General features: G+C 38.7%; 1 protein-coding gene across 1 annotated transcript; it reads left to right on the forward strand.

The window, feature by feature from the left end:
- The first annotated feature begins 1,974 nt into the window (after window positions 1-1,974).
- Window positions 1,975-5,850, forward strand: LOC127878427 (zinc finger protein 862-like). Its single transcript, XM_052424952.1, has 8 exons — window positions 1,975-2,740; window positions 3,323-3,738; window positions 3,970-4,088; window positions 4,206-4,423; window positions 4,745-4,868; window positions 5,014-5,302; window positions 5,410-5,520; window positions 5,656-5,850. Exons 1-8 carry the CDS (start codon window positions 1,975-1,977, stop codon window positions 5,782-5,784), a joined length of 2,172 nt encoding a protein of 723 aa, XP_052280912.1. The 3' UTR covers window positions 5,785-5,850.
- The last annotated feature ends 21,448 nt before the right edge of the window (window positions 5,851-27,298 follow it).

Here is a 27,298-nt window from a genome sequence, read left to right on the forward strand (position 1 = left end):
CCGAAGAAAACCACCAGCAGGGCAGAACATTTATGTTCTTTATATATACAAGTGGACACAGTGTGTTGGGATGAGGAGGGGTATGCCCTGTAAGCATTGGGTGCATATTCCTTATTGCAGCAATACAAAGGTTGTACGGCGCCACAGTGATTTCTATTGCCCCTGCTGTGCCTCACCAGCTCACCATGAAGAATAAAAACTGTTGGGGATTTATGAATGGTCATTGTTGCAAACATTGTTAACATTTGATTTCACATTCAATTTATAATAGTTTCAAGCTATTGATATGTTGTTACAGTTTTTAAATGTTTTTCTCAACGAAACTCATCCCATTCCATTACTAAATATATCAAGTGTACAAAAACTATTAATTACTTTTATTTGGCCTGTTTTACTGTGCCTCTTCAGTGTTAAATTATGCGTAGGTCAGAGGTCACAAAATTGTGTACTACGTCACCGGCCGCCATATTTTATACATGACTTCGAATTTCCTTCGTTTGTTGATGGACAATAGGAATTATAACTTGCATCTTACGAGGAATAAAAGGAAATTGGAATACTTTTGCAGGTAAAGAAATTTTAATCATATTATCTGTTGTTTATTGTTATTATGGCCAAATTCATTTAACTATCACGAATTTACAAGACTCGAGGATATATTAACGTAACGTCCTCCACCTTTCCGCGAAAACGTGACGTCACCACAGCAATGCAAATCTGATGACGTCCATAAACAGTGCGCGGACAATCAAAATTATGTCACTTGAAACAATCGTTGGTATATCGGGGCAATAACCCACGGTAAGCTCCCTTCTAATTATAATGTGCATGCGTGTGTGACTGTGGTAGAATTAACTATAACCAAGCGTTGTATAACCTTGGTTGCATACGTATATTGCAGGAACATTGTTATGACGTTTCTGGCATTGATATTACCATTTGTTCAGTTGCGGAGGTATTTAAACTTAAACAACATTGGTCGATTCGCGAAAGTCGTGATGTGCATTAGCATAATTTATGTATATAAACATAACAATGCAATATAAGTTATTTCATCGTTACCCACCACTTTCTCGTTTATTTAAGGATTTATCACTTAAACTTCATAATAACGATACTGGAAAGGTTGTTATACTATCTAATTCACGCATATTTGTCGTATGTTATCGAACTTATTGAATGTGTGGTATTAAAAAACACTGTTCAAGAGGATTCGTCATTTGTACGTGACACTTAAATCGCATATGATATTGAATAACTGTTATGTTTTTACATTTAACATCGCATTATATTTTAATAAGTGATTTTATCAAACATAAGGCGTAGCAACGAGTGGAAATGTGTTATTATTTGTATAATAACACGTATGAAATTTAACAACGATTAGACTCAGAAATTATCGACATTGAACGATATAACGCTTCGTGTATTTTGACGTCATTACTATGACATCACATTATAAAATGAGGCTCATTGCTGTAGCAGTCTTCGAAATTAGCACACGCCCGATCGCCCGTGGCGAGTAAAATTACTGCCGGGCACATGAAAAAAATAACGTTTGTCGCCCGCCAGGCATGTAAATAATTTAAGCCAATTGATAGTTTATAAAAAAAAATCGTAAGTTATTCTTGATATTTTCAAATCTATTTTTCAATTTTGCGAACAAAACAACTTGCCGGAAGTTGTAAAACAATGAAATTCGATTTGTTTAACATCACGCACCTGCTTGCGAACGTCATCGTTATTGTTTTTGACCGATGCATTTCGGTCACATTCGGTTCTTATCCACGGTTTCTCTAGAAATTAATCGAGTAGATGCTTTTTCAATCGATTATTTCAATCAAGTAATACGCTTCCGTTTTCGTCATTGTCAATGTCAACAAATGTCATAGGATGCAGTTTCTAAGGTATGTTGATGGGGATAAGCCCGGAAAAACACTTCAAAAACGGAAAGTTGATAATGACTTAGCAAAAATGGAGGCCAAAAAACGGTACGAGGAGAACAGAGAACGCTCTTTTCAAGAGCACTGGTGCAAAGATCGACCGTGGCTCCAGTACAAAAATGGCAACATGTTCTGTAGTTGGTGTACAGACACAGCAGTGACACCCAAAGATAAATTGTGCAATTTTGTTGAAGGTGCAAATGTTCTTAAACTTGAAACAATTAAAGTGCATGAAAAAACCAAACTACATGAGCGTAGTACTGTCAAATTTTCCAGTTCTACTCAAGATGTGACCGAGACCAAGGCTGACAGGTGTCTCATTCAGTTGAAAAAAGCTGACTATGACAAATTAGCTATAAAATTTAGAACAGCTCATTATATTGCCAAGCGTAATAAGTCTTTTAGGGACTATGTTGACATTTGCCAACTTGACAAGGCAAAGGGATTGGACATAGGAGAGTCCTATGTCAATGACAAAGGAGCAGCCATTCTCATGTCAAACATTGCCCATGTCACTCTGCAGCCAGTTATTGAGAGACTTAAGTCTGCCAATTTTTTCTCCTTTACCTGTGACGGCAGTGCTGACTTCACGGGCGAGGACATGGAGATAGTGTATGTCCGAACTGCTGTAAAAGGAGGGGTTGCAGACCAATTTTTGAACATTGGATGTGCACAATCTGCAACATCTGCAGATATCCACAGCCACATCATCAAGACATTCTTCTCACTTGGTCTTGAGGAAGAGTTTGAGAAAAAGCTGGTTGGTTTCTGCTCAGATGGGGCAGCTAACATGCAGGGTTCGTTTATAAATCCATAATTGATTTGTCAAAATATAAATAATGTGTTAACACAATAGATTACACTAAAATTATATATAATAGCTTACATAAAATGTAAAATTGAATAAAATTAGCTCACACTCATTTTATGCAACAGTGGCAGTAACTGTTTCATGGATTAACATGTATGTCCGAACTGCTGTAAAAGGAGGGGTTGTAGACCAATTTTTGAACATTGGATGTGCACAATCTGCAACATCTGCAGATATCAACAGCCACATCATCAAGACATTCTCCTCACTGCTGTGTCTGTACACCAACTACAGAACATGGTGCCATTTTTGTACTGGAGCCACGGTCGATCTTTGCACCAGTGCTCTTGAAAAGAGCGTTCTCTGTTCTCCTCGTACCGTTTCTTGGCCTCCATTTTTGCTAAGTCATTATCAATATATATGATTATATATGATTTAAAATGTTTTATAACTTAATATGTCTGAGCATGTGATCATTTTAATGCAATGTTCTTATAATGGAAGATAATTATTTATTGGAAAAAATGATATATAAAGATAAATTAAAATGTCTTTGATAAACTTTTAGGTTCCAAGTCTGGATTAGCAGCTCTGTTAAAGCACACACGACCCTACCTTGTCTCTATCCATTGTCTGGCGCATCGTCTTGAACTGTCATTCAAAGATACGGTGAAAAAGAGCAAGGTGTACGAGAAGGCAATGGTTCTCCTTATAGGCCTGTATTATCTATACAGAAAGAGCCCCAAACTGAAAAATGGCCTAAAGGAAAGCTTTCTGGCTCTAAAGCAGAAGCAGGTTCTTCCTACTCGTGTAGGTGGTACAAGGTGGCTTCCGCATCTTGACAAGGCAGTGGATGCCTTTTTTAAGGGTTATCAAGCCATACGACATCATTTGGAATCAGCTTCTCACACATCACCCAAGGCGGAAGGGCTGGCCAAGATAGCTGCAGATGGTAATGTCATCACATTCCTGCTCTGTTTGAAGGTCATCAAAATGAGACAAACTTATAGATTTATGTCATAAATATAAGGATAATATAATTATTTTATATCAGATCAACCATAACAGAAACATCAACTTATGTATTATGGTAGTGCAATGAAAACACATGTTAAGGCCCTAGAAATGTCTGAAATTTTTATTTCTTGAAAACACAATATGGGTAAGGGTGTCACAAAATGTAATTCTAATTTTATAAATGTGTCTAATAAACAGGTAGTTCTGTATCCACTGGTGACTCTCAGCAAAACCCTGCAAAGAGAGAACCTGACTTTGGCAGATGCGAACTCACAGATGTCGGCAACACGAACTGTCCTGTCGCAGTTGAAGGAAGAGTAAGTATTTTATGAAAATACAAATGATTTTAGATATGAAAGTATATGAAGTTAAATCATATTGCAATAAAAACCAGTTTGTTACAAATATATTTATTTCTATATGATTTGCTTAAGGAAGCATACTTCAATACAAGAAGTATTGGAGTCAGCCCAATACAAAGGGGAAAAACTTAAATTTGCTGGCCATAAGACGGGTATTGTAGTGCCAACGATAGCTGGGGAGCTGATTGACAACATCACCAGCAGATTCCCAGATAATGTTGATGTGGCAGTAGCTGCAAAATACATCATTAACTTTAAGAATTGGCCAAACTGTGCTACTCACCTGAAAGGTTAAACTCAATGGTTGCTGTTTAATTAGTTTTGTTCTTTTTCAGATTTAATGATTATACAGTTCTTAAATTTATATTTATTTATTCTTTTAGGTGGCGCTGATGTTGTAGTTTACACTTGTTTGTTTGTTGTTGTTCTGTGTTTGTTTTGTTTTTTGTTTGTTTTGTTTTTCATTCTGTAAAAATATAAACATGATGCTCTCAAACAATACTACAAATAAAAACACATAACTCAATGTACTAAATACGCATTCCATCTAATAATTATTTTGAAAATTGACATTCTTACCAATTTTGTCATACCATGATATATTTTTTCAGACTTTGGAACGGATGCAATTCGAGCAGTTGTTGAGCAGTTTCGCTCTGTCTTAGAGGATACAGACTGTGATTCAGACAGAATTGTCAGCCAGTGGCAGCTTCTCAAGGCGCTCATTATTGAGAAGTAATTATTACTTGTGTTTTAAACGCTTCATTTTATATATTTTACAGACTTCATTTGGTGTCCAAATTTTAAAACAGGTTTTAATATTTTGTGTCATTATGCTTATATTAAAATCAAACAGAATTATCAATATTATCATTTTAAGGTTTCCAAAGGAGTTTACTGACACCCCGGAAGGCCAACTGAGCTGGACATCTGTTTACAAAGCTGTCTCTGACTCTGGATTTGATGACATCCTCAAAGTGATAGAACTTCTTCGGAGCCTTCCATCCACTTCAGTTCGAAATGAGTGCGGATTCTCAATCATGAAGCTGGCAAAGACGAAAAGGCGTGGACGGCTTAATATCAACAGTCTCAACAACCTCATGGTTGTAAACCAGCTGGGGCAATCTATCGCAGAATTTGATCTAAGGCCAGCCATAGAGAACTTCATGGTAAACAATGGAACCGTGCACAAATTAAATTGAAGTATTAGTTTCAAATAAGTCATTTTCAATTAGTAATTGGCACATATAAACTGATTCATAACTTTTATTCTTAGGTCACTCCATCAGGCCGTCAGCGCAGAGTCCAGGGGTACAAGCGGAAGTCCTCAGCACCTGAGGCTGATTACATCCACATTGATGAGGAGGATGAGGTTCAGCATGCAGAGGTATCAGCTTATGAACATGTAAAAACTAAGAAATTGATTTTAAAATGATATAAAAGCAAACCTAGATAATAAATTATCTAGCTACCTCATTGGTAACAATAACTAAATGATCAATTATGTTGATATTACTTTCAGTTGGATATTAACGAGGATGGTCTGCTTGCTGAATGTTACAACAGCGATGATGAAGAAGAAAGTGATGAGGATGATGAGATTGATGAAGATCATGTTAACAAACTTATCTGTCTTTATTCTAGTGACTGATTATGCTACTATTCAAATGTTCTGCTTTACTATGACGTATGAGTTGCATTAAAGTGCTAAAATGTTGTTAATTGTTTTATTTTTGGTTAAAAAAAGTTCGGGCATGTAAAACATTTGTTGGGCATGTAAAAAATCTTAAATAACTGGCCCGACTGGCATGTAACTTTTAAAAGCTAATTTCGAAGACTGCTGTAGGAGCGATATAGAACCTTCCCACCTTTCTCTCTGATTCCCTGTTGCAAAATTTATCATGTTATAATATTTTAATTTTTATCTTCAACACGTTGAATATTATACGAAAGATTAGCTAACTAACATATTATTAAATTATTATTTATAACGGTGAATGGAAAATTGGAACAAAGAATAAAGACAGAGATCAAACTTCATTTTATTTGAGCTACATTTTAATTACCAGGAAATCATTCATTGCTATGTTGCACACAACCAATACAATAGGTTTCCACCTTGATGATTTAGCTGCCGTTTGTGTATTATTGTATAGAATTCTTAGTAGAAATATTTACAATGCGTTGGTTCAACGTGTAAGAATTATCCTATTTTAAATAAGAATGGCATATGTTTGTAAGCTTTAAATGACATTTTAAGACGTATTGTTTAATGTTTCTTAATAATAACATTTTCGTTTAGAATAATGAGCGATGATATATACCAAACAAGAGCACCGCCTTGCGGGTGCAGACCGCTCATCTATTTTCTTTTTAAAGGTGAAGGGACTCTCATTTTCAATCACAAAGAAGGGAGGGGTGGAGTGAAGAGGGGTATAGTGTGGGGTTGTGGACATTTATTACATTAATCTTCCACAAAAGCGAAAAAAAATATAAAAAAATGGGGGGGGATGGGGATTTTTTGGGTGCGATGGTTGGACGGTATTTCAAACATAACCGTTTAAAAAAAAAAAATTGGAGGGGGGGGGGGTGGGGTATAGTGTGAGGGTGTGGTGGTAATTTGTGAGATGATCTTAAAAGAAAAATAAAAAAAAATAAAAAAATTTGGGTGGGGGGGGGTGGGGAGGGGTGTATAGTGTGGGGTTGTGGACATTTATTACATTATCTTCCAAAAAAGCGAAAAAAAAAATAAAAATCGGGGGGTGGGGGGTGGGTGTGGGGGGGATGGGGGGGGATTTTTTGGGTGCGATGGTTGGACGGTATTTCAAACATAACCGTTTAAAAATAAATGGGGGGGGTGGGGTATAGTGTGAGGGTGTGGTGGTCATTTGTGAGATGATCTTAAAAAAAAAAAATTAGGGGGGGGGAGGGGGGAGGTGGGGAGGGCACGGGGGATGGTTTGGGTGGAGTCTATTGTGGTATTTCAGGTAAGAGTAGTTTTGTCAAAGTATCAATCAAATCTAATCATAAATAAAGAAGTTATGGCAATTTTAGCAAAATTTCATAATTTGACCTTGAGAGTCAAGGTCATTCAAAGGTCAAGGTAAAATTCAACTTGCCAGGTACAGTAACCTCATGATAGCATGAAAGTATTTGAAGTTTGAAAGCAATAGCCTTGATACTTAAGAAGTAAAGTGGATCGAAACATAAAATTTAACCATATATTCAAAGTTACTAAGTCAAAAAAGGGCCATAATTCCGTAACAATGACAACCAGAGTTATGCAACTTGTCCTTTTACTGTACCCTTATGATAGTTTGTGAGTGTTCCAAGTATAAAAGCAATATCTATGATACTTTAGGGGTAAAGTGGACCAAAACACAAATCTTAACCAAATTTTCAATTTTCTAAGTATAAAGGGCCCATAATTCCGTCCAAATGCCAGTCAGAGTTACATAACTTTGCCTGCACGGTCCCCTTATGATAGTTAATATGTGTTGCAAGTATGAAAGCAATAGCTTTGATACTGTAGGAATAAAGTGGACCTAAACACAAAACTTAACCAAATTTTCAATTTTCTAAGTATAAAAAGGGCACATAATTATGTCAAAATGCCAGTCAGAGTTACATCACTTTGCCTGCACAGTCCCCTTATGATAGTAAGTGTTGCAAGTATGAAAGCAATAGCTTTGATACTTAAGGAATAAAATGGACCTAAACACAAAACTTAACCAAAATTTTCAATTTTCTAAGAGTAAAAAGGGCACATAATTCTGTCAAAATGCACGCCAGAGTTATCTAACTTTGCCTGCCCAGTCCCCTCATGATAGTAAGTAAGTGTACCAAGTTTGAATGCAATAGCATTGATACTTTCTGAGAAAAGTGGACCTAAACGCAAAACGTAACCAAAATTTTCAATTTTCTATGTATAAAAAGGGCACATAATTCTGTCAAAATGCATGCCAGAGTTATCTAACTTTGCCTGCCCAGTCCCCTCATGATAGTAAGTAAGTGTACCAAGTTTGAATGCAATAGCATTGATACTTTCTGAGAAAAGTGGACCTAAACGCAAAACTTAACCGGACGCCAACGCCGACGCCGACGCCAAGGTGATGACAATAGCTCATATTTTTTTTTCAAAAAATAGATGAGCTAATAAAAGGAAACTTCGGACTTTCGCTGAAAACAATGACATCGACCTTGACCGTATTCAAATTACGTTTCACAGCTTCGTTGAGCCAGCCGTTACATTTAAAATATTTGTCATGTTTTAGTGCGAGTTGGACTACAGCGGGGTTTGCTCATTCTTTAAAGTTTATATAGGGTTATCACACTCTTCGTGGTGCAATTCGCCCCGGGTTTACCCCAGTTTTACTTGCGTGACACGTGATGTTCTTTTCCTGTAAAACCTTACCTGCTTTACACGTATTTATGACAGTGGATTTGTTTGTTGTCTTTTGGACGGTGGGAGCCATTCGGCACAATTGAAAACATTGACATCTTACAATACAGGTGAATGACCAGGACAAAATTACGACGCTTAGTAAACTTAAGCACGAATTAACCTAAAAGGAAATGAACGTAACCAAAACGTTTAAAATCAACTTGATATAACAATAACTATTTGTGAAGGAACATTTCATGAAAGTGCACTTTGATTAAATTTTAATTTTACTCCAGTTTAATGTCGATCTTATGAATTTTTTTATCGTGGGTTAATACAATTGGAGATTTTGTTTTATAAACACGTGAATACACTTTTCTCCCCACTGATTGTGAAGTACACCTCAAGTGCATCACATTTCCCATTTTCCTGGCACGTGGTTGAGTTTTTTCCGACTATCTCATAACCCATCTTTATGGTTTTAAAAACATAACTTTGGTTTATATATTGTAGCAGCAGTCACTTATACAAATACTAGCCAGCTAAAAGTGCTATAGAAATACTACACAGCTCATAGCGCTAAACAAGTACTACACAGCTGTTCGATTTATTACAATTATCAAACTAAAGCTGTTTGTTCACACTGTAACACAATTATATGGAAGGTTGATATTACTTATTACCTGTGTATTATTGCATGAGCCTCATCCACAACAATAAGTTTCATGACAGTACCTTAAAGTGCAGACATATGTATAATACAATAATTTCATTGCCATTTTAATAATGTCATTTTGAATATCAATTCTATATTTGATAGTAAAATAGTGTTCAAGTATTTGGTCACTTCAATCAAAAGCAAAAAAGAATAACGTGAAAGACACCTTATATTTTGTACATCCTTAAAACATTGCATTGATGTGTATACACTCTTAAGAACCGAATGGATAAAGATATAAACTATGTGCATATGTATCATGGAGAATATAAAAAAAGACATGGGACATGATGATGGCTTGATTAGACTGTTAGTGGCAACTAGTGCTGCTGGCATGAGCGTTAATTGTAAAGGGGTAAATCTGATATTTAAATAAGCTCTTCTAGTTCAGAAATGTAAGCATTACATTTGGAAACGTTTTGTTGTGTTCATTTTCATCCGTTTTCGGCAATCATATGTGATTAATCAGGTATGCCATCTGACATACTGTAGAAACCTTAAAACATGTTGGTTGTTTGGGACATTTTCATATTATTTGTTTTAAAACAAATTTTTCTAGTAAAATTCATTTTAATTAGTAATTACTTACCTGATATCATATGCTATTTACTCCGATAGGATCGTAATTTATCCGGAATTTTTCGCCCGAGGAATCCCACACTTTTTGAGAAACCCGTCAGGTAGGTCAGAGCGGTCATATTAGTGCCGCGTAGCCGCACAACCAAAACGGGACACTACCCAGAATCCACTCTTATTCCAATAAAAAATATGAAATATTAGACGAAGAACGGGGTGGGAGGTGGGACTTACCGATATCAGGTAAGTAATTACTAATGAAAATGAATTTTACTAGAAAAAATTGTTTTAATAGCTTAATTACGTTACCTGATATCATATGCTGAATTTGCAGCTGAGGCGGGAAGGTTCGCGAAAATCTCCCAATCACAGCGGAACCCATATATCGGGTTCTCAGCTAATCTTCGTTATTACGGTATTAGCTTAATTCACGGATAAGCGTAATATACCTATGCCGTAGAAGATACTACCGTTTGTGCAACCACAAGGGGGCCCAACAAATACAAGTTGTCCTGTTGGCACTCCAAAGAACGAAGATAAAAAGATGAAAAAGTAGTCTGATTCCTCCAGAAAGCAGCTTGAAGCACGTCAGAGAGTGGGGTATGATTAATATATGCCCACGAAGCCGACATTGCTCGTAATTCATGCGGTCTAATCTTAAAAAGGGATGAATCCCTTGAAGAAAGAGAAGAGTAAGCCCTTTTTATAGTCGAGGCTACCCAACGGGAAATAGAAGCCGCAGACACATCGCCCGCCCCCTTTTAAGGGAATGAAGAGTCTCTTGCGAGAACCTCGAATAGACTTAACTCTACTAAGATAGAACTTCAAAGACCTGACAGGGCAGAGGAGTCTATCTTCATCTTCATTACCACAAGTTCTAGAAAGACTTGGGACCTTGAAGGGTTTAGAAGCCATTGAGGGGAGTTGATTTTTAGCAAGGAATCCTGGCTGACACAACAAAGTGACAGAGCCATCGGAGGAATCAAAACGAAGATGGCTTTCTTCGATAGAAAGAGCATGAATTTCACTTCTACGTTTGGATGAAGCCATGGTAAAAAGGAAAACGGTCTTCCAAGTTAGGAACTGTAAAGAAGCCTGATAAAGGGGTTCATAGGGAGCTTTAATAAGCGATCCAAGAACACAAGCCAAATCCCATTTGGGGGTAAGAGAACGACACACAGGACGTTTAAGTTCCATGGCTCGGATCAGTTTCGAAATGGCTGGGTCAGCACAGACTTGTGATGACTTACAAAAAGCCAAGGTATGCGAAGGCACAGATCTGTATCCTTTGATGGAGCTTAGAGAAAGTTTCTTATCATCAAAGAGATAGATTAGAAAATCCGCTATGCGTCTAGCAGAGGGATTGAGGGGATCAATTTTCCCTCGAACACACCAATTAGAGAAGAGTTTCCAGCGAGCATCATAGACTGCTCTGGTGGACTTTCTCCTTGCAGAGGCAACGAGCGTTGAAGCCCTGACAGAAAAGCGTTTCTTCTGCAGAGATTGCCTGATAACGGCCAGACGTGTAAGTGAAACATGTCTGAATCCATGTGAAGTCTGCCTCTCTGAGATAGGAGATCTGACCTGTGCGGGAGTTCCCTGGGAAATTCGCACAGGAGACCGAGAAGGTCGTTGAACCAGGATCTCCTGGGCCACCAAGGGGCTATCAGGAGGATCCGGCAAGAGCTCATCCTGCTTTTCCCTAAGATTTGGGGAATTAGAATGGGTGGGGGATAAGCGTAAGCGTCCAGTTGATCCCAATCGAACGAAAGCGCGTCTACCGCCCACGATGCTGGTTCGTACACTGGACTCACATACAGAGGAAGTCTGTGGTTGTCTCTGGTCGCAAACAGGTTGACCAGTGGATAACCGAATGTGAGGAATATCTGATTGGCCACTTCCTGATGAAGTGTCCACTCCGATGAAAGTAACTGGTGTTTGCGAGACAAACCGTCCGCCAGGGCGTTGAGACGACCTGGTATGTGTTTGGACAAGAGAGAGACGTTTAGGCTCTTGCAAAGAACAAGTAATTTCATTGTTTCCAGATACAGGGAGTGAGAGTGTGTCCCGCCCTGTTTCTGGATGTAAGCCACGACTGATGTGTTGTCTGTCGATACCATCACACAGGAGTCCCGAAGATGTGATTGGAATTAAGAAACAGCTAGAAAGACTGCTCGCATTTCGAGATTGTTTATGTGCAGGAGAGACTCCTGAGGAGACCACAATCCTGATAATGTCAGGCTGCGGGGTTCCAGGTGAGCGCCCCAACCTTCCATGCTCGCATCCGTTATGAGATGTAAAGACGGTTGCGGGGGAAGAAGCGGTACTCCTGCCAACAGGGTCTCCTCGTCTAGCCACCATAGAAGGTGGGGGACTAAGGACGGAAGGATGGGAATCTGTGTTAGCAGATTGTCTGGAGACCATTTCCATCGAGCTGAGAGATAGTGCTGAAGAGGACGTAGGAAGAGACGTCCCAACTGCACGAAGTCTGCTACAGAGCTCAGGATACCGTTGAGTGAGAGGAAATCTAGACCTGTGATATGAGATTGGGACAGCACCCATCTGACCTTCAAAAGGAGGTCTGATATACGTTGCGGTGAGACCCTGACCCGATTGATGTGGGTCAGAAAATTCATTCCCACGAATATGAATTCCTGAGAGGGAATGCGATCTGACTTGGCTACATTGAGAAGGAGTCCTAAAGAGAGGAGATCCTTCCAAGAGAACTCTAGGTGTAGCAGAATCAGTTGACGATCGAGCTGGTGTAAGAGCCAATCGTCGAAATACTGAAGCAGTTGAACCCCGTGTAATCGGAGGTGTGCGCTCACTGCGGCCATGAGTTTGGTGAAAACTCGTGGAGCCGTGGCCAATCAAAAGGGCATCGCCCGAAACTGGTAGACCTGGCCTCGAAAGGAGAAGCGCAGGTACTTCCGGTAGTTGGGATGGATAAGAACATGGAAGTATGCATCTTCCAGGTCCAAGGAAACCCACCCCCATTGCATGGGTTTGATGGAGCGCCGAATGAAGGCAGGAGTCTCCATCTTGAAAGTAGGTTTGACTAGAAACGTGTTGAACACTTTTAAGTCTATGACTGGTCTCCAGGAGCCGCTTTTCTTTTGAACAAGGAAAAGGAACAAGGAAAAGGCGACTGTAAAATCCTGGAGAACAATGGTCGTGAACACTTTCTACCGCCTGTTTTTCCAGGAGTCCGAGAATGGAGTCTGGAAGTTGTGGATGTGGAGATACCAGATCTATTGGGACGCGAGAGAGTGGGGGCCTATTTTCGAATTGAAAAGTGAGTCCTTGTGTGACAAGAGAATGAACCCACGCGTCCGAAGTTATTTGGAGCCATCGATTTGCGAAGTGCATAAGTCTGGCCCCGACTGGTACCTCCGGCATTAGAGGTTGTGGCGGTAGAAAGGGGTATGACCTAGGGCTGACCTTTAGGAGGTCCACCCTTGCCGGAAGAAGGATTAAATGACTTCTTGTCCGCATTGGGTTTGCCCTTACTCCAATTTTGTTTTACAGAAGGCTTCCGATAGGAAGTTGTTCTGTTTTGAAAAGGAGGCGTATTTGTGGACTGACGTGGAGCAGACGGACGCTTAGTAGGGAAACTGTCCCTTTTAGCGTTCTTGGCCGGTGGGGCTCCTGGGGGCTTAGAAGCAGGGCGCTTAAAAACCACAGGGCGCTGGCCAGAGTTGCTCCTAGCTAAGGAGGCATGTATCTGATCTTCACGATCAGCAGTAAGTGCCGACTGTATCCTCCCTCCGAAAAGAGACTCTGCTGTTAGTGGAGCAGTTCGAAGGGAGTTTACGCCTGTTTCCAAAAGGAAATTATTGGGCAAGGAAGAGAGGATGAGGTCTCTCCGAAGCCTTAACATCTCAGACATAGAAGACGCAGAATTGTGAGATAAACACTGCGTAGTACGTGAAAGATGTATCAACAAGGCCCGGAGCTCCTCTGGGATTGAATCAGAGAGCTCCCAAACCAAGTCTAAGGCTGTGGCTGCCATGAGATCTAGCTGGTTAGCCAGACCTATGGAACGGCGTTCTCTCAGCTCCCAATTTTCCAACAGGGAAAGAGGGACTGATGTATGGGTTGATGATGAAGGCATTGTAAGTGACAGCTTACTAATGTCAGCATCAGGAACCGGAAGTTTGGAAAGGTCCAAACCGGTAGCAGGGTCGGGTACCGGGGCCTTATAACTTTTCCCGCCGTCCATCTGTTTAGGCTCCGTCAGCTCCCTTGGGGGTTTCCATGGAGATGGCGAAGGCTTATTGGCTGGTTCAAGTGACTGGAAAACAGCCATTGTGGAAGAGCCAATAGGAAGGCGTAGATCCACTCGGGAAGTAGCCTTACTTATTTTGCCGGGCTCTCGTCTGCGTGCTACCTGTTCTGTAACGGTAACTGCAGATCCTGTGAGAGACAAGGAAGGGCGGGGGCAGAAGTCCTCATCTAAGGTATTGAACATAAGTTCGTATACCTGATTGATGGAGGCCAAATAATAAAGTTCGGCCTCATTAGACTCCGAACCCGCCTCAATCGAACCATCTGCGGGAGCATTGGATTGATTGAAACCGGTGGATATAGGAGAAGGAATAATAGATTCATTCGCTTCTATCATGAAAGAATCGTTTTCCGGCACCATCAAAGATATAGCTGGTGAGTTAGGTCTCTCAGAGATCAAGTCAGCAGACTCACTTTGAATACCAGAGGTCGCTGGTAAAGGATCAGTCGAAAAAGGGACAAAGATTCCCGGCGACTGTTGGATCCACAAAGTATTGGGATTTGATGGTGTAGCGGCAGCCCGGGATATACTTCTATGCAATGTGGAAGAGACCCGTGGGGCTGAAAACGCAGCCGAAGTGGTTAGATTAACCCCTGTACCTTGAGCCTGGTATGTTTGCAAACTAGTGTTTGAATACAAATTATGCTCAGTGGTTGTAGGAACGGCTGAAGTGTGTGTTGAGGCCAAAATAGAGGCCGACACACGTGGAAGAGTGTCAATAGATTCTTCAGAGAAGGATCGACTAGGGGACCTAGGAGTTCGAGAGCGCCTAATAGAGGAAGGTCTATGTCCCTTATCCCTGCGACGCCGAGACACTGTTCGGCGGCGCTGGGAATGATGTTTCCTGATCGAACGTCTCCCCGAGCGCTGGTGTGATCGCTCTTTACGAGGCAATCTACGCCGAGAAACACTCGGTGAGCGTGAACGACGTCCCCTCCGGTAATGATGAGGGCTATTTGAAGTAGACGATGAGTCATACGACGACGAGCCCGAGGTGGAGGAGTAGTCGGAAACATCAGACACTACACGTTTACGTCTGTGACTCACAGTAGAAACGCGGCTGCGTCTACCTTTGTGGAGTACTGACAAGGTAGTGTCAACATCTACGGTGACCGGAACGGTCTGTGGCACAGACCGAAACCCGGTGACCGGATCGGTCATTACATGACCGGTGACCGGACCGGTCAATGACCGTTGACCGGTTGACCGGTGACCGGACCGGTCACAGCATGACCGGTGACCGGACCAGTCAATGACCGGTGACCGGTTGACCGGTGACCGGACCGGTCATAGCATGACCGGTGACCGGACCGGTCAGTGACCGGTGACCGGTTGACCGGTGACCGGTGACCGGTTGACCGGTGACCGGTTGACCGGTGACCGGTTGACCGGTGACCGATGACCGGTCATAGCATGACCGGTGACCGGACCGGTCAATGTTGACCGGTGACCGGTGAACGGTGCCCGGCGAAAGTCTCCGGACCGGTCAACTGGTCATTTCCGATGAACGGACCGGGCAAATTTTGTCCGGTGTCGTCACGGGGTAGGGAACGATGCCTGGCAGCTACTGGTGGCATATGGTCAAGATCGTGTGGTGAAAAGTCCCGACACACGGAACTTTTCCTACGTTGATCTGATGCCGAGTCATTCAACTGGTCATTCCCGATGAACGGACCGGGCAAATTTTTTCCGGTGTCGTCACGGGGTAGGGACCGATGCCTGGCAGCTACTGGTGGCATATGGTCAAGATCGTGTGGTGAAAAGTCCCGACACACGGAACTTTCCCTACTTTGATCTGAACTATTCTTGTTGCGTCCATGATTCTTGAAGGGTCGACGCTTAATGGCCCAGGTATCTGCAGACCAATGCTCACAGAAAGGGCAGCAGTTATCCTGGGTACATCCTGCACACGACAGGCAGCTACCATGGTTGTCCATGCTGCCTTTGTGTGTCCACATGAGCCACGTGTTTGAGGCATACTTTGCCTTGAACAAACAAACAAATACACAAAACGATACAGAAATACACGGATATATATACGGAGAATGTTTTAACGCAATACAAAAACTTCTCTATTCTGTTAAACAGAAGAATCCAGCGAAACAGAAGCAACAATTAAGTTAATAACAAAATGTCGGCCTTTGTATATCGCCATCCGGAATAAGAGTGAATTCTGGGTAGTGTCCCGTTTTGGTTGTGCGGCTACGCGGTACTAATATGACCGCTCTGACCTACCTGACGGGTTTCTCAAAAAGTGTGGGATTCCTCGGGCGAAAAATTCCGGATAAATTACGATCCTATCGGAGTAAATAGCATATGATATCAGGTAACGTAATTAAGCTATTAAAAGAATGGAATACTTTTTATCGATACACAATTGTTTATAGAAGCATCCAGTGGTTTAATTTAAAATCTTAACCTAAGAACTAAAAGAACAATAGTTTACATCATGTTGTAAAGTTGTTAAAACAAATTATTCACAAAGGTAATTTGCCAATTTTAGCTTTAAATTGTATATAACATGATCAAAATCCCATGTAATTATGATACCAAGCTTTCTGCAGGATTTCTATATAAGATACAAATTGTGATATTCAGAAGCAGTGACATATTCCCAAATGTATGCTTGGATACTTTTATAACTGATTATTAAGCTTCATACACACATACTACATAGCAATTATTTGTTAATTTGTTTATCAGGTCCAGGGGACCGTTTCAACAAACATCATACGATAAATTTAAAACACAATACATACTTAAAAGACACATTATTGCAAAACACCAAAGCATATCATTACTAATTTCCAGTAAATTTATTCAGTTTCTTACCGTCGGAACATGTTTAGCGTGGATATTCATCGACATCTTGTATAGTTTACTTTTCAAATTTGAGTCGTAAATTAAGATTGTCGTACGATATTTGATAAAACGACCCCCAGTGTTTTATTAGCACCTTCTTGAATAATTATCAGTAAGCGTTATAAGAAGCCTTATTATTCGGAACATGTTAATGTATTACTTTTTTATAACCAATTTTTAAATATTCTGGTAGTTTCACACCTTTCAAAGAATTCTGCGTTTACTTGTTTCATTCCGTGTGTTCAACATGTACTTCAACAAATCACACCCAAATTTTGACTTACATATATAAATTGAATGTTTCACTACATACATGTTAATATTAGAATTACGGAGAAAAAGAATGCCAACTTTAACACATAACCGCACATGCGCCCATGTATTATACTTCCAAATTATCACAATAAAATAATAACACATGTTGCATCATTAAATATGCTAACATTGTTAAGGGACCCATCATGAAATGATAGGACATGTCAGTTGCATTGAAATGTGAAACTGTTATAAAAGTAAAATAATACCATTTGATATTGGCAAAACAAATCGTTTCAAATTTTCAGCACTGAATTCTGCATAAGCACAGCGAGTGTCAACACTTCCTGATACCGTTACATATCATGCACAGTAAATATGATGCAGCAAGATAATGGATGAAACAACAGAGATAGAAAAATAAGAATCAAGAGTTTAATTTACAATCACGTCACATGACCCATCACAAATAAGTTTACACTAACAATGCAGACACATGTAAACAATCAAAATAAGTTGAAATTTATTTATTCCATTTCTGAATTTTTAGATCAGAATAGTGAAAAAGCACACTTCTCTTGGAATTGTGAAGGAGCCCGAAATGGGATGCAAACACCATAAAACCAGAACAGCCTGCGAAAAACTCGCAGTCGGTTCAGGTTGTATGCTGTTTGCTGCTCATTAGTAGCTAAGGGTTGGAAATGAAGCATTTACGACTTGAATCTAGTAAGAAAGGTCTCTAATTAAATGTAACTTTCTAAGGTTCTACTAAATGCGTCAAACTGCGTATCTTAGTGATAAGGGTGAACTAATCCTGACTCAGAGTAATATTATCATTTAAAGGACAATTCAAAGATGGTAAAGCTGCCAACCTACCGTGACAGACTGCATCTACAGCTGGGGACCATGCCTGGGTCTCATTGGAGGTTTCTACACATGTGTAGGTAGCGGTTCCCTGCAGCTGACCCACTCTGCAGCTGGTTATTGTGGTCGTGGTTCCCAGCGTGCAATCATAGTTTGTCTTCCTGGATCGGGGCACGTCAAGTATTCCACATGACCTCACTACAGGTTGTATTCCATTACATGTCAAGAACTGAACAAAAATGAACAAGAACTGTCCCAAGACGTTTTCTCGACCACACTTCTAGTTGATAGTATTACATTTTCCTTGTATATGCCTTCTAATATAATTACCACAGGGGCATATTTGAAGTTGACAGTATGTGGTTGTCATAAGGTAAATGTTGACTAAAAGATGAAGATTTCTGAAATTTTAACAACACATTTGACTATGTCCAAGAATTAGATTTTTATCTTTTAGTTATGGGCGTTGGTCTGTCAACTTGCATAATGATCTTTAAAAATTTTGTGAATATCAGTCATAATTACAGATATGTGTAGTTGTTGCACGCACATCTTACCTTCATTTCATATTTCATGCATACCTAAACTTGACGTTCATAAGTATAACAGGGGGCATATTTCTTCTAAAACGCTTGTCACAGTTGAAATCTTGATGAAGAACCAGAACTTGTCAATTCAATATATGCACTATAAATTGAGATATGGAGTAGTAGCACACTCATGTTAACAAGAATTGTTTACGTACAAAAAGAGGCAAAATTCTGCTATATTGCAGGTCAGAGTTATGGAACTTGGTCTGGGACCTTTACAATCACCCAAACACATGTGTGAAGTTTCAAATAAATACCTGTATAAAAAACAGTGATAATGGAGATTGTAAGCTTACGCAGTCAAATATGCTGACATTTTGGTGAGTAGTATAGCTTGGATTAATTGGTGAATAATCAATATGAAAATAATAAATGTCTTTTTCCTAGTCTATTGACATACATTTTACCTAACAAAACTACTTTCTTCTTCCATTCTCATTAGGTAACAGCAAAATCGTAGTTCCAATTGTTTGTTAGAATGTGCATTACAAATTATCAGCATTAACAATGTCAATTTATTGCAAAAAATATCATTATAAAGACTGTTATGACTAGATTGTAACATAGTCTTAGCTAAATGTCACAAAACATATATACCAAAAGCTCAACAAAGTTTAATTAAGCACCTGGACCACAAAAAAAACTTTGAAAAACCGTACTAATAATGCATTATTATACACATACATAAAATTATTGAAGATATTTTCTTTAGAATGATACCCTTCACAGTACCGTGCCTTTGTAAATATCTATCCACACATGGTAAACCTTTGTTAATATTGAAAGAAGAAAAATAAAAAAGAACACTTGGCTTACCAGGCTGCAAGTTGTTGTGAAGGGCAGCATATCGTTCTGCTGCTTGAATGCTGCTCCTAGCTTTAGCCTCGGATCCAGTGTGCCTGCAAAGGTGAAGTCAAAGATGTGTTCAAATAGAAAAACTGAACTTAGTTGTTGACAAATGAAGTAAAAGATCAATCATCATTATTTGTTTGTTTAGTTGATCTCAGCAAGAGTTCTATGGTTTGAAGCATGATTTTGATCATTACGCTTGTTTAACAATTTCTCATCTGCTTAGAAGTAAAAAATAATGATGTATGTAAAGAAAAAAGAACAGATATGTGTTTGGGAAATTCTGGGACAAAATGGGACGTACAGAATGTATGCCTGTGGATATTATTAATATTTAAACAAAACAGAACTTTAGCCAAACAATATTTCCTTGAGATCATTTATGCCTTGCTCTGGAATAACAGGGCTTAATGCATGTGTGTAGTGATTTCCCAAGTTAGCCTTTGCAGTCGGCACAGGCTAATCAGGTATGAGACTTTCCGGGTGTATGGTATTTTTCATGTGATGAAAGTCGCTTCATAGCGAACTTCCAGTTTAAAAGAGTGATGTCCCTGATTAACCTTTGCACACTTTACAGCCTAATCTGGGATGACACTTAAAGCGCATTTTAATTCCAGTACCTGTAGTCATAGATGCACTCCTGGTTCTGTTTGCAGTGTCTGTGTTCAGAGGGGCTGGCCCAACATTGACTGGTCCCAGCAGGGAGTGGTTGGCAGGCAAGAGGGTTCGGAACAGGCTACTATTCTCCTGCACAGCCCCTTACAGAATAGAACATACATCCTTGTAAATGAAGGGTGTGGGTTTGTTAAACAATCACAAGTAAAATATGCACGTGCTGTTATTATATACCAATCTTACACGTAATTTCATACATATGTTCATTTCAGCATATAAAAAAATACATGTGGTCATAAAATTAGAACAAACAATAAATGCATGTTAGGTAATATTTGAATAGTAAAATAACTGATGTGATTTATAAGTATGTTATATCTTGCACTGATTTATACAGAGTTATATAGTTTAAGTATATACACGAGAATGGTTGTTTTCTGTTAATTATCAATTTTGATTCATGAGTGATTAGAGAAAATGGAGCTCTTGCAAAAATGTATTTTTTATATGATCATGTGAGGATACACAATCAAAACAAACGATTATTATGCATTTACATCTTTTGTTGACATAAGAGAGCTAAATTTAAATGTTTGAAACAGTGAATTACCAATTTTAAATCACTAATTTCCCTTTTAACCCCAGAAAAGCATACCAGTATAATACATGTCTGGATTTAATAATTTCAACATGAACAAGAGCTCGGCGGTCGGAGACAGATGCCCCCAAAATAGGGCCTATACACAGGAATTGTTTGCAACAAAACTGATCATAAGACTTAATCTTATCATATTGGTGTGACTTAGTCACTTAAATGAGTTCTTAGTTGACAAAGAACTATTCACTTCTGTTAAATCATCGTTATAGTAATTGGGTTGAGAATATTATAGTATTATAATTAGTGATGTCACGAGGATCGAATGGAATTGATTAATCATTGTTAGATGAGAAAGTCTTATAGTGACAGTGACCTTGACCTTTGACCTTGTGACCACATTTTAAATAGTGATCATCTACTGTCCAAGGCCAATGAGCATGGGAAATATCTAGCCAATCAGCGAATCAGTTAACTAGTTATTAGTCGGAAAAGATTTCACACTTAGTGTGTCAGTGACCTTAACCTTTGATATAGTGACCCCAATTTCAATAAGGCCCATCTAATGATAAACACCAATGCACATGGAAAATATCAAGCCAATCGGTCCATATGTTCACAAGTAATTGATTAGAAACAATTTTCATTCCTAGTGTGATAGTGACCTTGACATTTGACAGAGTGTCCCCAATTTCAATAGGGGTCATCTTCTAGCAAAGGCCAATACACATGGGAAGTATTAAGCCAATTAATCAATCCGTTCAAAAGTAATTGATCGGAAACAAACTTGTCTATCGAAAGACCGATCGACTGACATCCAGCAAAACAATATACACCCTCTTCTTTAAAGAGGTGCATAAAAATGGTCAGTAGCTTGAAAACTCAAGTAAGGTACTTACATGCAAGCTGGAATTTGTTATATTCATCAGATGCACGGAGATACATCATGCTAATTGCTGTTCCATTTGGCAAGAGCATGTGTCCAGAAAGTGTTCCAAACAAACCCAAGACATTATTATGTAAGGCAAGAGGAACATCAATCGCTTGCAAAACAATTTATTGTTAAATCTATTTTACAGACTTTTAGCTAGTAAACTTTTACTGCAGAGGGCAGTAACATATTTACTCCATTTACCCTTTTGCACATACAATCTCTCGATAAATTGAATAATTTGGTTTGCCCAAATTCAAACTTAGGAGCATTTATTAGAGATTATACAGTATCTAAAATATATTTACTCATGACATAGGTAATGACATCTCAAGACTTACTAGAGTTGTCACAGTAGTAATAAATATCTATATAATCACTTATCACAATCTCAAGACAGTTTGTATAATAATGTTACCGAAAGTTGGGGAAACAAAGTTCTTGATTTGTATAATTTAGGAATATCAAAATTGCACATGCATAACATGGTATCATAAATAGCACGGTATTCAAGTTTCTTTTAAATGCTGGCTCTAATTAAAAAGTGTATTATACTATTTTGTTGTTTTGTATAGAAGACATACACTAAAACATATGGATGGAAAGATGTCTTTAGTGTCATAAACCCCTATATCTCGTTTGGGTTACGAATGATGCAAAACAATTTTTTTAATACACAAAAAAGCTTAAAAGTAAATAAAACTCTAAAATAGAAATGCTTCCATTAACAGTCAAACATTGAAAGTGGTCCACAAACAATAAGACATAACATCCCGTACTTTTTAAAATGACACCTCCTGGAAGGTGGATTGCGTCCTACCGTGATGCAAACTTATAACCACTGCGATATTTAAAGATTTTAACATTTTACCACTTTGTAGGTACATTTTTATTCATATGAGCAGGAATATTTATGTGTTACATCTGTATTTAAAATATATAAGCCATGCTCTGTAAAAAGGGGGTTTAATGCATGTGCGAAAATGTCGTCCTAGAGTATACTGCTCAGTCCGCACAAGCTAATTAGGGACGATACTTTCGGCTTTTACAATATTTTCTGTTTAAAGAACGTCTCTTCTTAGCAAAAATCCAGTTTTGCAGAAAGTGTTGTCCTTGGTCAGCAGTTGGGCACTGCACAAGCTAATCTGGGACGACACTTTACGCCCATGCATTAAACGGTAAACCCCCTTTTCAAAGAGCATGGCCCGTATTTCATTTGTGTTTTAAAACATGAACACATAATTGTATGATATTCAGGTTGACATAATTAGTGAAGATTACATCCTCCCGATATGAAGTGTAAATTTAAGACGCTTTTCAATAAACAAAAAGGTGTCAGAATGACACAAAATGATACCAATTGTCAGTGGTGTAGGTCTTATATTGGAACTGATATCATTCGAAAATGCGGTATTGGATCGTTTCTATTCAGACCCAAAGCTAGCATTGATAAGGAGCTGTCCACTTGGAGTTTGCCAGATTGAGTATAACATCGATGAAAATATTCATACATTTTTTTAATAAAAAGGGCATTGTGCAAATATAAGACCTCACCGTCCGCAATTTACATTTTGCAAAATGTGATCCCCACCAATATTAATCGCATAAATTCAACAGGAAAATAGAGACAAAATGTGAATACAATATATTTACAACATGGTTTTCATCTTAACTGTTTTTGGATCTAGTCTGCAACCAATGATGATTTTGAAGCCCTTATGTTGTGATTAAATGTATGTTGTTGTTGTTGTGTTCATTGTTTATTTCATTTAACGTCTATTATTGTCACATTTTTTTCCAGACAATTTGATATATCAGCCTGTGTTAAACAAACTAGACCTGCATACATGTACATACAAATGCTCTGGGCACCTTGAGGTCCGTCTGGAGAGTGTTGGCAGTCTCTGCAAGCTGGAAGCCAATACCATTTGAGAGCAGCACAGTGAGGTTAGACTGCTCATTGCGGGCGTCCGTGTTCACTATGGCATTGCCTGCACATACACATATTGAAATGTCAGTCATGTTCAATATTGGAATGTTTGTTTTCTTTATTTTGATATTTTGGTATAAGTTAAATATACATCTTTTGGATGAATATTCACTATTTTGTTTAAGACACCATCCATTTCTAGAAACACATTATTTGAAAAAGCACATATCTCCTTTCAGAAATTGAGACATGCTTTTCATAAGTAATATATTAAACAAGAAGATTTAAAGTAGTACTACCATTATTCAAAAACATATAGTGAGATTTATAGTCCAATAACAAAACAATGAGGTATTCTTACCCTTATCATCTTGCCAGAAAAGTGATTTCTCTTTGAACGCAATGTTCTGTCCGTTGACTCGCACGTTGATATGCTGAGTGCTGCGGTTATAGTCAGGGCCTCGTAGCTGAACCTCCACACGGACTGACGTCCCTTTGTCCTGAACAGCAATCCCCACGAGAGTAACAATGTCCAAAACAGTATGACTGTCTGAAAATGAAATAACCATTTATCTCATGGAAATTGAGCCATCTGACCTTTTTTGGGGGATTAACATAGCCCCAGCTCCAGCACCGCCCCAAAAAAACAATAAAACATTGTTTGCATTTGAGGGAAAATAGCATGGTTAGGGCTTTTTTGTGGAGGGGGGATGGGGGTATAATGTTATTAGTGGAATTTATAGGTGGGTAGAAAACAGCATAGTTTGAAGCATCGTTAAAAACTAGTGAAATGAAATATCAGGGGTTTAAAGATAAATTTGATGGTTAACCTGCTTCATTCTAGAAGACAACACTAAAATACCATTCCCTCTATAGAAAGAAAACATGCCTGTGTGTAAAGGAATGTTTAGTTTATATAAGGTTGGGATGAATATGTAAGTAGGTAAAAGTTTACAGTTGGTTCTAACATATTTTGTGTGTACAAACAAATACATAATACTGACTTTAAATTAGGCATAAACAATGTCTTCAAAACTATAACTGATGTTACAATCTCAGTGGGGTATACATTCGACAAACTAAGAAGGTCATTGACACAAATATACTCCTTTTGATAAAAAAAAACAACGCATCTCATTTGATGCCACTAGCTTTCTTTGGCCGTATTGTATTGATAGCATTCTTGAATAATTCCATCGATTATAAATGTAATAATGCTATGTGCATATAGACGAATACGTTGAATTTTAGTGCAGTCAATTGTCTGATAACAACTGAAGGAAACAATGTGCCCCCAAAAAGTCTGTAACACACATTTACAGTTTTTGTCTTGACAATTGGCAATATTTTGTTATCGGCAATTGGTAACATATAAAACATTTATATTCCTCATCTTTTAACGCATTTTATGCATCTTTTCACACTCTTTTGATTGGTTTGTGTGCTATTTGTAAGAAGTTATGTGAACATTTGATCATACGTATAAGTTAGTCTGAGTAACAGAGAAAAAGCACAAAATGTTTTATTCTAGTATAAATAAAGGGCAATAACTCTGAAGTGTATTACGTAATAAGTCTGGTTATCAAACTTGACCTCCATTTTGCAGAGTTTGGTGAACATTTTATAAAAACCACATGAGTAAGAGAGCAGAAAATGTATTTTTTGTTAACAAACGGCAATAACGTCGAAAACCTGATTTGAATTTGCTGGTTATCAAAGTTTGTTATGTTTTTATGTCAGAAAGTTAAGCAAAGATTGAATATCAACTGTATGATATAAGAGAACACAATATTTGCGTTTTGGTATGAATGATATGAATAAAGCGCAATAATTGGGTTGGTTATTTAGCTTGGTCTTAATGTTATGTTAAATAACTCCAGAAAGTTTGATGAAGATTCTATGCAAAATGTACAGCTTAGAGAGCAAGACAATGAATAAACCATCCGCCAGCGCATCCATTAAGGCTGATCCTGTAATACGTCCCAACAAGAGAAAAAAGTTAACTGTGATAAAAATACATTAGACCAAGCCAGGATACAATCAAAATGATAGTGAAAACATTAAAATTTCGTTATTGAAAAGTAATCAAAACCATTTTCATCAGGTTTATGCCACAGGCGCTCGATGGCAATGACTCAATGATCGACTATCCGTTTGGACTTTTTGTAAAATGCAGCTGCAACCGTGATTTTTATAAACCTGTGTATATAGATATTGACAATATCTATATAAATAGTCGAACTATCTTTTTTTATTAAGTATGTGTAAGCATTATAATAAACAGGTTTATAAAAATCACGGCTGCAGCTGCATTTTTCAAAAAGTCACAACGGATAGTGACAGTACAGAGTATCTCTGTGGAACCTGCGAAGCCCCTGTAACCTGGGACCATCGTGCGATTGTCTGCGACACCTGTGACCAATGGTACCACATCGACTGCAAAGAAGTACATACTGGCACCTACAGCATACTAAATGAGGACAGCGCCATAAGGTGGGACTGTATAGTATGTAACAACCCAAACTACAGCTCACTTTGCTTTAGCCTAAACTCACTGTCAAACAGAAAACTATTATAGTGCCCTATCAATCAGCTCCATCAGTCTACAAAGTCCAGAGCCTTCAAAAACATTGAAACCCATACATGCATCAACACCTGACAGAAAATATGCTCGGCAATCCACTAAGAAGCCCCCATTAAGAATATTGAACATCAACTGTCAATCTATTAAGAAAAAGCAAGAACGCATTGAACACGTGATAGAAAGCATAAAGCCCGATGTAATCCTTGCCACAGAAACCTGGCTGGACCCATCCATAAATGACAATGAAATATTTCCATCAAACTACAAACTATGGCGTAATGACCGGAAATCAGGACCAGGTGGTGGTGTCCTTATTGCTATCAAGGACACATACCTTAGCACAGACATCCCAGAACTACAAACTGACTGCGAGATAGTTTGGGCTAAAATCCAACTAGTGGGATCCAAGACATTATTACTCTGCTCATACTATAATCCGAAAACTTCAAATGAACCAAGCCTTTGTCAATTCAGGGACTCTGTTAATCGAGCAAGCTCCTCTGGCGAACCAGTAATCATCATTGGAGGCGACTTCAACCTGCCTGGATGGGACTGGAAGAAAAAATGTCTAACACCATACACTCAGCATGCACGAATGCACAATATCCTCTCAGACTGCCTAGACGACAATGCACTCACACAGATAGTCGAGGAGCCAACAAGAAATACCAGCACCCTGGACCTTATCATCACCAATCTTCCAAACAAAGTTCAGCGGGTAAATACAATCCCAGGCATCTCAGACCACCATGCCGTATTTGCTGAATTCTCCATAGAGCAAGTCAAACTAAAGCAGAAGCCCCGACAAATACCTCTATACAGAAAAGCAAGATGGGAAGCACTGAAATCTGACATGATAGACCTACATTCCACCATAACATCTATGATTAGCAACAAATGTAACATCAATACCATCTGGGACAAATTCAGCTCAACTATTCAATCCAGTATTGCTACCCATATTCCACATAAAACCGCTAGACCAAGAGACTCAATGCCATGGATAACCACTGAAATTAAGAAACTAATGCGAAGGAGAGACAAGCACTATAAAAAGATGAAAAAATTGAAAGATCTAACACATATCGCCAATTACAAGAAACATAAACAACTTCTGCAGAAGA

This window comes from Dreissena polymorpha, chromosome 4 (genome assembly GCF_020536995.1).
Source record: "Dreissena polymorpha isolate Duluth1 chromosome 4, UMN_Dpol_1.0, whole genome shotgun sequence".
NCBI lineage: Eukaryota > Metazoa > Mollusca > Bivalvia > Myida > Dreissenidae > Dreissena > Dreissena polymorpha.

Coding starts and splice junctions, on each gene's coding strand:
- LOC127878427 (XM_052424952.1), top strand. CDS start 1,975: ATGGAGGCCAAAAAACGGTACGAGGAGAACAGAGAACGCTCTTTTCAA. Junction 3,739..3,969: donor CATTCCTGCTCTGTTTGAAG/GTCATCAAAATG, acceptor TCTAATAAACAG/GTAGTTCTGTATCCACTGGT. Junction 4,089..4,205: donor CTGTCGCAGTTGAAGGAAGA/GTAAGTATTTTA, acceptor GATTTGCTTAAG/GAAGCATACTTCAATACAAG.